This window comes from Xenopus laevis, chromosome 6L (assembly GCF_017654675.1).
Source record: "Xenopus laevis strain J_2021 chromosome 6L, Xenopus_laevis_v10.1, whole genome shotgun sequence".
Lineage (NCBI taxonomy): Eukaryota > Metazoa > Chordata > Amphibia > Anura > Pipidae > Xenopus > Xenopus laevis.
The window spans coordinates 137,947,365-137,959,658 of record NC_054381.1 but is presented as its reverse complement, the minus strand read 5'-3'; the positions used below and the strand labels follow the sequence as shown (position 1 = coordinate 137,959,658).

The following is a 12,294-nucleotide window of genomic DNA, read 5'->3' as shown; positions in this document are numbered from 1 at the left end:
AGTATTTTTGCTTTTAGGGAGACCTCTCCACATACATTTCACCTGGATCTGTTTTTCAACAATGTTAGTAAGCCAAGTGCTACAGTGTTTGACAGACTGGGGAGGTAAGTATACAGACTTTCTATACTGAAAACATTGTACAATTACTAGTGAAAATTAGTTCAGGTTTGGGGACTGAGTGGACCAAGCAGTGTATATAATGTCCAGGATGTCGAACTGCATATATCTGCTGGCAATTATGTCTCACTGCAACTAATTGTCTGTGGATCTGACAATTCTGCAGTGGTATAAGAGGAGTATTAATACTATTACAGTCCTTTAGATGATTTTTCATTTTAACGTTAATGTCCCTTTGATGGTGTGCCTCTTCTTCATGATAAAGAGATGGACCTTTTTATGTTTAGTTTTCTGATGCTTAGGACCAAATTAGGATTTAGGCAATCCCAACCAGGAGTTATGGTCATATTGTTTGTTGTAAAAATGATGATGAGTACAGGGCTTTGTATCTTTTGGGAAACAGTATTGGTTCTCTCTTTTGTGTTATTTAGGACCAAGAAGTAAATATGGAATCTTAATTATTTCTTCGTACATAACTTACAAATGCTTTTTCTTGTTTTGTCAACAGTTTGGATTATGATGAGAACACATCCATCATCTTCCGGCCAAATGCTAAGGTAATATAAGAACTGGCTATTAAAGTAAAAGGCATACTTTTTTGGCATAGATAAGACAGAGACTCACAATATACTTACTTACCTGCGTCAGTTGTGTAATTTTCCCACTACTAGAAATTAAAAGAGGCTATAGTATGAAAACAACAGCGTGTTTTCATTGCCTCTAAAAGTTATATTAATCCTTCATTCACAAATGTGACATAGTCTGGCCCATACCTCAGTTGTTGCTTGTCATTGATAAGATTATTTTTGATATATCTCTTTCAGATCAATACAGATGGGTTGGTGCTGAAAGGATGGTACAACTGCCTGACTGTGGCTGTGTATGGATCTGTAGACCGAGTCATCATAAGCCATGACCGCGATTCTCCTCCCCCTCCACCGCCTCCTCCACCACCTCCCCAGCACCAACAGATTGGTTTAAAAAGAAATCCCAAACACGGTGAGCCATAAGTCATTTGTACAGTTTTTTTTTAAATAAAGAATATGTCTGGCTTCTACATATCTCCTTTATGCTTATCTAAATCAATACTTTAAACAATAAGTTTGCTGCTTAGTACACACACATTCCTGAGGCTCTTGTGTTCCTAGTTAGTTTAGATTGCCCAGCAGCTTCCATTGGCATTTTACTGTTTTCATGTAGTATTGTTTAAGGGCCCTGGCTATGCTTTATATGTTTAATAATAGTGCACACAATTTACTGCGCAAATTAGTAGTAGCGTTTATTTCCACTGCTGGGAAGGCGTGTGATACAGCTTGTTTATATCTGGAATATCTAATGTGCAGCTGTCTTGTTGATCTCCCACCATCCTCAAAATGGATGGTGGGAGAACTGGTCCTCAAATGGAAATCCCTTGTGCTGCAAATTGGCTCTGTGGGATTTAGCCGTGGTGATGCTTTAAATTGTGAGCAATTGTGCTTCTTCATAAGACTAAATATGTCAGTTAACATATCGCTTTGATGTGATTTCAGAATATTTACAGTAGACCAGAGTTCATATGCAAAGGGGAACTTTTCACTTCTGATATTTGGTTGATCACTGGGAACGTGGTTAACTTACATAGTGTATATGTTGTGTGGGGGAATGACTCTTTAGGTAGTAGTAGCAGCAGCAACTCCTTTCACACAGACAGTAGACAGTGCACAGGTTTCCAGCTGATCTCACATGTGTATTTATTTAACACAGCAGCTTAAACACCAACATAACAGTTCATACCCTTTGGGAAGGCAGTAAACAAAAATAGTCCAGCTGTACTGATAAATGAAAATGTCCTTTTCCCAAAGGTCCCACAGTCTCCCACTGGGGCAATATAAGTCCAGCAAACAAAATTAACCGTTAACTCACAGTCCTTTGGAGATTCCTTGTGCTTTTCTCCTGGAAGCAGCCGCTCCCCAAACACTTAAGGCAGAAGCTGGTAGCCAGTCCTTGCTAAGTTGTCTCTTTCTGGAAACTTGTGCCTAGCAATAAAAGTCCTTATGCTTTAAACACAGGTAACATGCAGTTACTAAGCAAACTTTTAACACAGCTCTCCAGTAGCTCTCCCTTCTCTCTCTCTCCAGGGCAGAGAGCAGCCTAATTGAGCCCCCACCTTTTTACTCAGTGAGGCTAATCACCTCCCTGCTACTCAGAGCCTCATTTTCACATCCCTTTGCACTGCTTCATAGAGGATTCTGGGAGGGATTTACTTTCCATCCATGATTTTCCCAACCATGCTACAGTTGATATACTCTAGGTGCATGAGTTTCCTTTCTGTTCTGTCTCACATTCATAGAAAATTAGACTACATTTTTTTTTCACTGGAGGAGAAAATGCCAGGTGACACAGCCTTAATCCTCTCAGGGGCTGATAAACCTGCCAGCTCAGCCTACAACAGAGTTGCCTGCTTATTCTGATATCAATAAGGCAGCTGAAGAATAATACATTAGTCTGTTGATGTGGCCCTCTCCTGTTGAATCTTCATAGGCTCATGTTCGGATCTTATTGTTGATCCTTAGGACATTTATTGGATCAGCCCAATTTGGCCCTGAATATAGGTAGCCAAATTGCCAGGCTGATTTTCACACCACATGCAGATTGTACTGTATATGGCCTCCTCAATGAAGGTAAACTTTTGATGATTCTTGTGGCTTAGTACTCAGGGCTGCTGCCATACCCATGATGACCTAGACCTAAGGAACAGTAACACCAAAAAACGAAAATATAATGTACTCTCGTGCTGCAATGGTAAGTCTGGTGTGTTTGCTTTAGAAACTCTTAAATTTGTTTATATCAACAAACTGCTGTGTAGCCATGGGGGCAGCCATTCAAAGCTCATAAAGGAGAAAAGGCACAGGACACACGGCAGATAACAGATAAGCTCTGTAGTATACAATGGGATTCTTCAGAACTCATCTGTTATCTACTGTGCAGGGCTGGAACTAGGGGTAGGCAGAGTAGGTGCGTGCCTAGGGTGCAAAGATGGGGGTGTGCCAGGCACGTACCTTCTGTCCCCTCTCGCCACTCTGGCCGGCGAGTGAGTCCTTTAATGTGCACTTGTGTCCTTTTTGCGCGCTGCCTATTGGGCAATGTGACCAGCTAGGGTGCCTAGCTGGCCTGGCCCGGCGCTTCTACTGTGTATCCTGTGCTTGAATGTCTGCTCCCATGGCTACACAGCAGCTTGTTTATATAAACTATAGTTGTGCTTTTAAAGCAAACACATCAGTTTTACCAATGCAGGGCAACAGTGCATTTTGTTGTCATTCCTTTTAAACGCTTACATTTTTTGGTGTTACTGTTAATTTTTTTATGTTTGTCATAGAATTAACATGTTGGGCGCAGTTTTTTTTTTTTTTGTTTTTTTTTTTTAAACTCCCCCTGTTTATTGGTAAATCACTGTCTAAGCGTCTGGTTCTCTTTTCTGTTTTCACTTCTTTACCAAGCAGTGCACCCCATATCAATGTATCATATACATATTACACGTTTCATTTATTACATGTTAGTCCATTGCAGAAATGTCTTGCCAGGAACATATATCGATGTCATGCCTGGTGCTGGAAATAACAAACATGTATTTTATTCTTGCTGATAGTGTGAGGATTTAGGGAAGTCAAGTTTTACTTTTAGATTACCAGCATTGCCCCCCTCATAATTAACAGCTGTTTGAGAGCCTATGCTGCCTTTAGAACACTAATGAATGCACTTTTTTCACTTTTGCAACTGTTCTCCTGCAGTTTACATTGCTGTTGCAGTTTGATCAGTCTGTGGTACAGATTTTTCATTGCTTTGCACCCACCCACACCAGTATTAATTGATTTTATTTCCTTTATCCAGAGCTACAAGGTATTAGCCAGGCTGATCCTCTTTACAGACTTGGCCTATTACCACGTCTGACAATAATATGGGCCAAATGTCCATTGTGACTGATTATTTAATGTCCCAATAACCGCCCATAATTACTTTAAGGGGCAGATTTATTAAGAGTCTAAGTGAAAATTAGAATTTTAATAATTCTTTTTTTTTTTTGTTTTTTTTTTGGGTCAAAACAGTCTCCAATTCGAATTGTGAATTATCCCACCTCGATTTGAGTTTTAATTCGAATTTCAAGATTTATCTGGAGTTCGACTATTTGCCACCTAAAACCTGTCAAATTACTGTATGTCAATGGGAGAGATCCAGGGATCAGTGATTTCGCTTATCACGAAAGCTCTTTTTTGCAGCAGAGCTAACACTGAGCACCTCTTATCATTATTATATTTATATCTTATATAAAGAGAAGCAGAAAGAAGTTTTGGAAGTTATATATACAGAGGTCCAGAGATCAATCTGGTGATGTTTGCAGCCTTCCTGACATTCGAGTTTTTTTTTTTTTTTTTAATCGAGTTTATTTAAATTCAGTTGGTTTTTATAATTCAAATTGAATTCGATTTGAGTTTTCGGGTCGGTTTAATGCATCCGAGTTCAAAATATTTGATTTTATTAATACATTTCGATTGGTCGAATTTTGAATTCATGGGAGTTTTAAAAAAACACACACGGATTTGAAATTCGACCCTTGATAAATGTGCCTGTGTGAGACATAATTTTGCTTTATTATGTGTGCATATGACTTATAAATGCCACTATCTCATCTTTTATTCTTTTGTTGTTCAGTGTAAAGAATTTCACAGCGTTAACCCTGTTCCAAAGTAATGTATCTGCAAATCACACACAAGTTACAGTTTTTTTTTTTTTTTTTATACAGAGTGGTAGGAAAATACATAGTATTATAACGGGTTTACCGATACTACATCCCATACCTGTATTTCTTTTGAGAATCTTCTATTTTTTTAATTTTTTATTTTTTTCTAGGGTTTCCTGATCCATGTCATTTATTATTTATATAGAGTTGCAGTAAATCCATTAGCCTGTGTGGTACTGAGACAATGCCAAAAAAGATGGCTGAACAAACTACAGTTCATAGCAAACATACCGCAATAAGATTTAAAAATGTTCAACTTTTTTGGTGATACTTGTGTTGTTACCAGTTACCAGAATTTAGAAGTAATTTTCAAACACCCCTCATCACTGTGGTAGGTGGAAGAAGCACCATCCTTCAGTACAGATTCTGTTCTATAGGAGGATGGATATATTGTCAGTCTCCCTGCTGATTTTTATTTTTCACGATTGGCAGCGCAGCCTGGTAGTAGCAGAGCATTCCTGCTGGGTGTTGCTAGTGGAGGGAATATTCATGTTTTAATTCCTAGAAACATTGCTTCCACAAAAAATACTATTAATGTTATTTTAATTACAAGAATAGGAAGTTTTCATCACCGGCCCATTTTACGTTGAGTAACTAAATCTTAGGGCAAGGCCAGACGTGGCGTTTTTGCGGTGTTTTTATGTTGCGTTTTTAAAAAAGAACAGCCAGGCGTAAATACGCTACTGAAACCACATGCGACCGTCAACATGCGGTTTTCAGCACATAGGATTCTTTTCCCAACATGCACTTCTCATTGTTCTCATTGAATTTGGACGCCATATTTAAAATACGCTGCGTATTTACGTAAAGTCTACTGATTTGGTAGTTTCTTGACGTATTGGCTTTTCTGCTAAAAAACACCAATACTGGCGTCCTGTGGTGGATTTCAGCTTGCAAGTGCCCTGTGTGAATTGCTTTAGTGCATTTTCCATTCGTTTCAGTGGTAGTGTAGTTTATGCGTATTTACGCCTGGCTGTTCTTTTTTAAAAACGCCACGTCTGGCCTTGCCCTAAGGGTAAAGCTGATATTCCAGTGGGAAGCTGCTGGGCTCCTTGCCTCTCTTGTAAAATGTTAAATACAACACGTATATATTTCTATGCCAAAAGACTTTAGTTAAAAAGTTAAATAATGTGCTGCAACACTCTATTTTAGGGTTGGGCGAATCCACAGCCTTCCAGGTCTTTTTAAACTGCAACTTCCTGTATCCTGGCGAGGGCCAAAGTGCTGGGAACGGCAGTTTAACAATATCTGAACGGTCACAAGTTTCTCTCATCCCTGGCGTTAACCCTTTGTATGTTTATGTAAGATACAGTCCTATAACATGGCCCTAACACTTCCTGTATAAAGATTTACTTCCCCAAACCTGCAACAAAACAATGTTCCAATGGAATTGTGTGTACAAACTTAGGCTGAGGTCACACCAGGAGATTTGTTGGGGATTTCTTTTTTATAGCCACGACTTTTCTCTAGAAAAGAGACACGGCTGATTAGGCTTATTAATAAAAGTAGGCACAAGTTCTAGTTACAATAGGGGGCTAAAAATTACACTCTTTATTACTAATGCTTGTGTCTACATGCAGAAGCGTGCTAGATGTACTTTTTTGACCAGTTCCACCTTGCCCATTGATACTTAATTAAAGAGGTGGTTCACCTTTAAGTTAACTTTTAGTTAACGTTTAGTATGTTGTAGAATGACTAATTCTAAGCAACTTTCCAACTGGCCTTCATTTTTTCTTTTGTATAGTTTGAATTATTTGCCTTCTTCTGACTCCTTTTAGCTTTCAAATGGGGGTCACGAACCCCATCTAAAAAAAAAAATGCTCTCTAAGGCTACAAAGGTATTGTTATTGCTACTTTTTAGCTAAATAACTGAAAACCCACAAATAATAAAAAATGAAAACCAATTGCAAATTGTCTCAGATTATTACTATCTACACCATACTAAAAGTTAATTTAAAAGTGAACAACCCCTTCAAGTAGTATTCTCTACCTGGTGCATCTTCTCCAGTATAGGGAATAAGCGTTTGCAGTGTATTGCAGCAGGTGCAAGTACACCAGAATGTGGACAATTGGAATCACTGATAAGTCTCCTGGTGTGACTGTAGCATATACATTGTGCTTGGGGGCATGCATTTTATAGACATTTATAGGACAAGTAATATTGAAATTTTAATAAGAAGCTGCCTGTCCAATCCACTTTGAATTATAGACTAAAGCTATAGATCTTATTCTATAGTATCTAAAACTAAATATCACCGGTACTGCTCCTTTTTATTAGATGTGTGCAAGTCGCTACACATTGGGCCTTCTGCTAATGAGTGGGTTGCATTTGGTCTGCTTCTTTCAGTTGAAGAAGACAAAGATGATCAATACAATGGTAGCCCCCCAAGGCCGCAGCCGAGAGGGCCCAGAACTCCCCCTGGCCCTCCGCCACCAGACGATGATGACGAGGATGAGCCTATGCCAGCCTCGGGTAAATGTACAGTTTGGTGATTGATGAAACCTTGTTTACCTCATCTGCTGTAAATCCGCAGGCTTTATCTAATGCTGTGTGGTCTGTTACCATAAGAAATCGTCCTCTTCCCCAGCATGCTTCCTGTGTATTGCAAAATGCTCTGTAGTCTGTTCTGCATATCTGCTTGTCGCTCTGCTACTGTGGGTCAGTATCACATTTTCCCAAGGCACGCAGAGCTCTAGAATCGGCACAAGACCCGGGACTCTGGAGCTTGTTGTCTCTGAGCTGTGCTTTCCTTCTTTGTCTCTGTGTGAATAATCCAGCTTTCCTATTTTGCGGCAGTTTTATTGTAACCTACTGCATTTTTACAGTTGAGTATGATTTCTAACTGCATGAGTCCTTTATAAATCACCAGGGTGTTTAACATTCTCTCTGTTTTTGTTTTTTGTTTTTTTTACTTTTTTCATAGTAAATGCAGTACTGGATACAAATGACACAATTTTGTTTCATTGTGTTCTACATTTGCTACTCTGCAGCATATTGGGTCAGGAGCAGTCAGCGTATCTAGTCTGATTTTTGGTAATCCGTTTCTCCTCAGGCTAGGCTCTGTGTGTATCCCAAGCATTTTTCTTTTATAGTAGGTGCTTATACCTTATGAGCTGGATGACTGTTCTATGCATGTACTAATAATTTGCTAATATAACACGTGCTAATGGTACACTTGAGTTTCACTTTATAATTGTGACGCTGTTCCTTTGGAAATGTCCCCTATTCTGCCTGTTTGATATTATGTTCTCACTCTGCTCTCATCTATTCGTTGTAAGGCCTTAAAGGGAACCTATTCCTGTTTATAAATGGGGATTGTATTTTACATATTGTGTTTAAGAATTAAGGCCTAGGTTATTTTGCCTACAGGGTATTCCTCATGTGTGTGTGATTGCTGGAGCTGCCATTTTTTTTAGCTACAATAGAACAGCAGCATGTCTGCTACTGTTGCATCTCTGTTAAATACCAGGGGGTAAATGAGAATGCAGCAGCTACCCTTGTATAAATAATAATACACTGCTTCTTCTTTTTAACAGTCCCCTTTTATAGCGCCTAATAAGTTTAGTTCCTTGGAGATACTATTACCGAATGTACATATCGAGGGCCTACATTTAAATTGGGTATTCTATTGAAGGAGCATTGTATGCAGCGGCAATTTCTTATTCTGGCTGGTAGTGAAAGTTAAAACATGGCCATATTCTTTACTCAGGATAGTTCCCTTTAAGTATGTCTTTGATTGCATCACGCTTAAATTTACATAAGAAAATTAATTCTCTATCATGGAACGTCTTTTAACACCATGTATTTCACATGTACAAAACAAAGCTATTTGTTTTTATGGCAGACACTTTGATTTGCCTCTTTCCTTTTCTCTATCAGGTGGAGAGAAAGAAGAAGATGGATTACATAGAGAAGGCTATTTTGAACCCATATCCCCTGATCGAGTTTCTGTCCACCCTGACGGAAACTATTCAGATGAAGATGATGGGGAAGATGATCCCCAGGATGAAGGAGATGAAGATGATGAGGAGGAAGATGACGATGATGATTTAAATGCTGAAGACGAGGAGGATGAGGAAGATGACCAGACCGGGGAGAGCATCGCTGATGAAGAAGATGAAGATGATGAGGGCGATGATGAGGATCTCGAAGGTGTGTTTTATTTTAGATTTTCTTGCTTAAATACTTCTTACATAGTCCTAATATATCAATGGAAAACCTTCAGTTTAATATTCTTTACTATCCAGATTGCTGTACTGCACTGTCCAGTTTTTTTTCTTTCTTCCATTTGGCAGATGATGTGTACGAACAAATTTCAAGCGATGAAGATGGGATCGCTGATTTTGAACGGGAGGCATTTAAATACCCAAGTTTTGACATTGACTATACTCCTGAGGATTTGGCATCTGTACCCACCGTGGCCTATGACCCATATGACAGGGACTTGGGCCCTCTGCTCTACTTCAGTTGTCCATACAGAACTGCATTTGAGAATGAAATCAGCAGGCTTCAGGAACTAGATCTAGACAAAGAAAACTCCGGGGCAATTGAAACATCTGTAAAGCTAACTGAGTTACTTGAACTGTATCAAGATGACAGAAGCTCCAAGTGGGTCACTGCTTTAGAAGAAGTCTCAGGTTTAATTGTGAAAGGATTGAGCTTTATGATGCTTAAGGAACCTGGAAGAGATCACCTCAGTCAGTTAGTTGATTGGGCCATGCAAGCATTGGACTTGCAGCTTGCTCTTCAGCAGCCTATTGCTTTAAATGTGCGCCAGCTGAAAGCAGGTACAAAGCTTGTGTCCTCACTGGCAGAGTGTGGGTCACAAGCAGTAGAAGCTCTTTTAAATGCCAATGTCATTGGAAAGTTGTACAACTTGCTATTTGCAGATCATGTGTCCTCTTCTCTCAAACTGAATGCATTTAGATCATTAGATAGCGTCCTCAGCACAAATGAAGGCATGGAGGCCTTTTTAAAATACCCCTCTGAAGGACAAGGGAAAAGTGGGTATCAAAAGCTCTTAGATTTAATTTTGTTGGATCAGACTGTGAGAGTGTTTACGTCCTGTTCTGCCGTTCTGCAGAAGTGTCATTTTTATGAAATTCTTTCTGATGTGAAGAAGACTGGAGACCAGCTGGTAGAAAGTGCAGCAGCCCCTCAGACCCAAAATGAACTTGGTCAGGAAGCAAAAACGGCTCTCGAGAGACCGACTCGAGAGTATGATAATGATGTAGAGATGCCTATGGAGATGGAACATCTCCTGGAAGCTGCTAATGTAAGTGAAGGGGATTTGGAGAAACTGGTTGGCCTCCTGAATGAGATCTTACATCTCTTGGAAAAGGCACCCCATACAATGATTCAGTCTCCTGTGAAGTCCTTCCCAACATCAGCTCGCATCACTGGACCACCAGAGAGGGATGATCCTTACCCTGTCTTATTTCGGTAAGCCACAAACAGGGTTAAAGAATATAGAAAAAAAAATATAGAAAAAAGGTGGTTGTATAAATTGAAATCGTTATGAAATTATCAAGCAGAATAATTGGATAAATTCATTTAGTTTATGATAAAACCATAAAAGAGCCAGGAGAGGTGATATGCAGCTTGTATGAGAACCAGTTACTCTTTCAGAGATAATTGGGGGTAGGGAAACTGCAGCAAAATAATTCAATTTACCTCTTCAAATTTATGCAAGTTTAATGAGAAATGAATGCATAGTGGCTACTAAACACCAAACCATTTGCAAATGAGATTGTCCTTTTGATGCAAATGTTCCCTTCCTTACAGGTATCTTCACCATCACCAGTTTCTGGAGTCTGCCACACTCTTGCTCTCTCTGCCAGGGACCAGTTCTCACCCAGGAGTGATGTACGCCATCAGGGAAATCCTCAGATTCTTAACACAGTCTCAGAAAGGCATTCTGTTTCTTTTATTTGAGAATGAAGCAACAAACCTCGTTGCCAGAGCACTGTGCCAGGCTTCTGAGCAGGAGCAGGAGGAGAATCTACCATCTGATGGCAACAGTGAAGATTCGTTTGCTTTATGGCTACTCCATGCCACACAGGCACTTCAGTACATCTCTGAACTCTTTCACCATTTCCAGAACTGCACTGACACTGAAGAGACAGATCATGCCAACCTTCTAGGTATTCTGCACAACCTTTATCTTATCACCTTCAACCCTGTCGGGAGGTCAGCTGTTGCCCATGTCTTCAGCCTTGACAAGAACCTGCAGTGCCTCATAACATTGATGGAATTTTGCTCCAAAGAAGCTCTTGGGTGAGGTACCCTCTTGGGTGTAGCAGTCATATGCACTTTACATTTCTGTGCTCTAATAATGTGCCATGTAGCATTTCTGAAAGCTAATGATGTTGTGCTAAAAGGAACTTCTCTTTAACATTCTTGGTATATATACTTTGCGCTTGACCAAGAAAGGGGGGTTTATTTATTAACAGGTCACAGAACAGAACAAATTTATTTCAGGAACACCTCCCTCAATCATAGGCTTACAGATTCATACATGTCACTTCCTTAAATAGGCCTTGCAAAAGCGGCCCCTTCAGGAATTACATAAAATTGCAATGTCCGTAAATATCCACTACCATATGTATCCTTTGCATGTGTAGATCCCCAAATATAAAACTACTCTTTATTAGTCCACATTAAAATCCTGTAGAATAATAAAAACAACTACAGAGGTTCAAAGAAACTTTTTCTGCTGTGTGAGAATGTTCCTTTAAATCACAGTGTGGGTTTATATATGGGGCCACCCTGTGCTGGCTATGTTATTGTGCGTGTGGTATACTAAAGTTGCATCTGTTTTCAAAAAACTGGCATCTGGATTAGTATAGATACATAAAATCATGTCTCGTGTTTAATCCCTTCGGTATTCCGGTATCAAGTTCCAAGATCCAGAAAGCCTCCTTTAAGTTTAGTGGGCGCAAAGTGTCTCCTTCTCTAAGGGGAGTTCTTACCTGCTCACTGACTCACACCGAGATCTTGGATGCCTCTAGAGGATCATAAAGAGAAGTGTTTACCGAGTCTGGAGCGGCCTTATTTTTCTCATATATATACTATATTCTTTGTGTACATGTACTGCCATGCTGGTGCTGATTGAATGACCCTGCTGTCACTTAAAGGAAAACTAAACCCCCAAAATAAATACTTAAGCAACAGATAGTTTAAATCATTAAGTATTAATATTGCCCTTTTACATCACTTGCCTTGAACCCCCATTTTGTGATGGTCTGTGTGCTACCTCAGAGATCACCTGACTAGAAATACTACAGCTCTAACTGTAACAGGAAGAAGTGTTGAAGCAAAAGACGCAACTCTTTCTGTTAATTGGCTCAAGTGACCTAACATGTATGGTTTGTTTGGTGTGTTTGTGTGCACAGTGAATCCT

At 39.6% G+C, this 12,294-nt stretch overlaps 1 protein-coding gene across 2 annotated transcripts in view; it reads left to right on the top strand.

The window, feature by feature from the left end:
* Positions 1-12,294, top strand: part of virma.L (vir like m6A methyltransferase associated L homeolog) — a 28,229-nt gene that overhangs the window by 1,757 nt on the left and 14,178 nt on the right. Inside the window, exons 3-9 of one of the 2 annotated variants that reach the window (XM_018268134.2) lie at positions 18-104; positions 626-674; positions 942-1,116; positions 7,239-7,364; positions 8,772-9,044; positions 9,188-10,334; positions 10,677-11,168. In XM_018268134.2, the coding sequence (XP_018123623.1) occupies positions 18-104; positions 626-674; positions 942-1,116; positions 7,239-7,364; positions 8,772-9,044; positions 9,188-10,334; positions 10,677-11,168 (2,349 nt within the window). The remainder of the gene's footprint in view (positions 1-17; positions 105-625; positions 675-941; positions 1,117-7,238; positions 7,365-8,771; positions 9,045-9,187; positions 10,335-10,676; positions 11,169-12,294) is intronic. The other variant, XM_018268133.2, reaches the window with a different exon arrangement.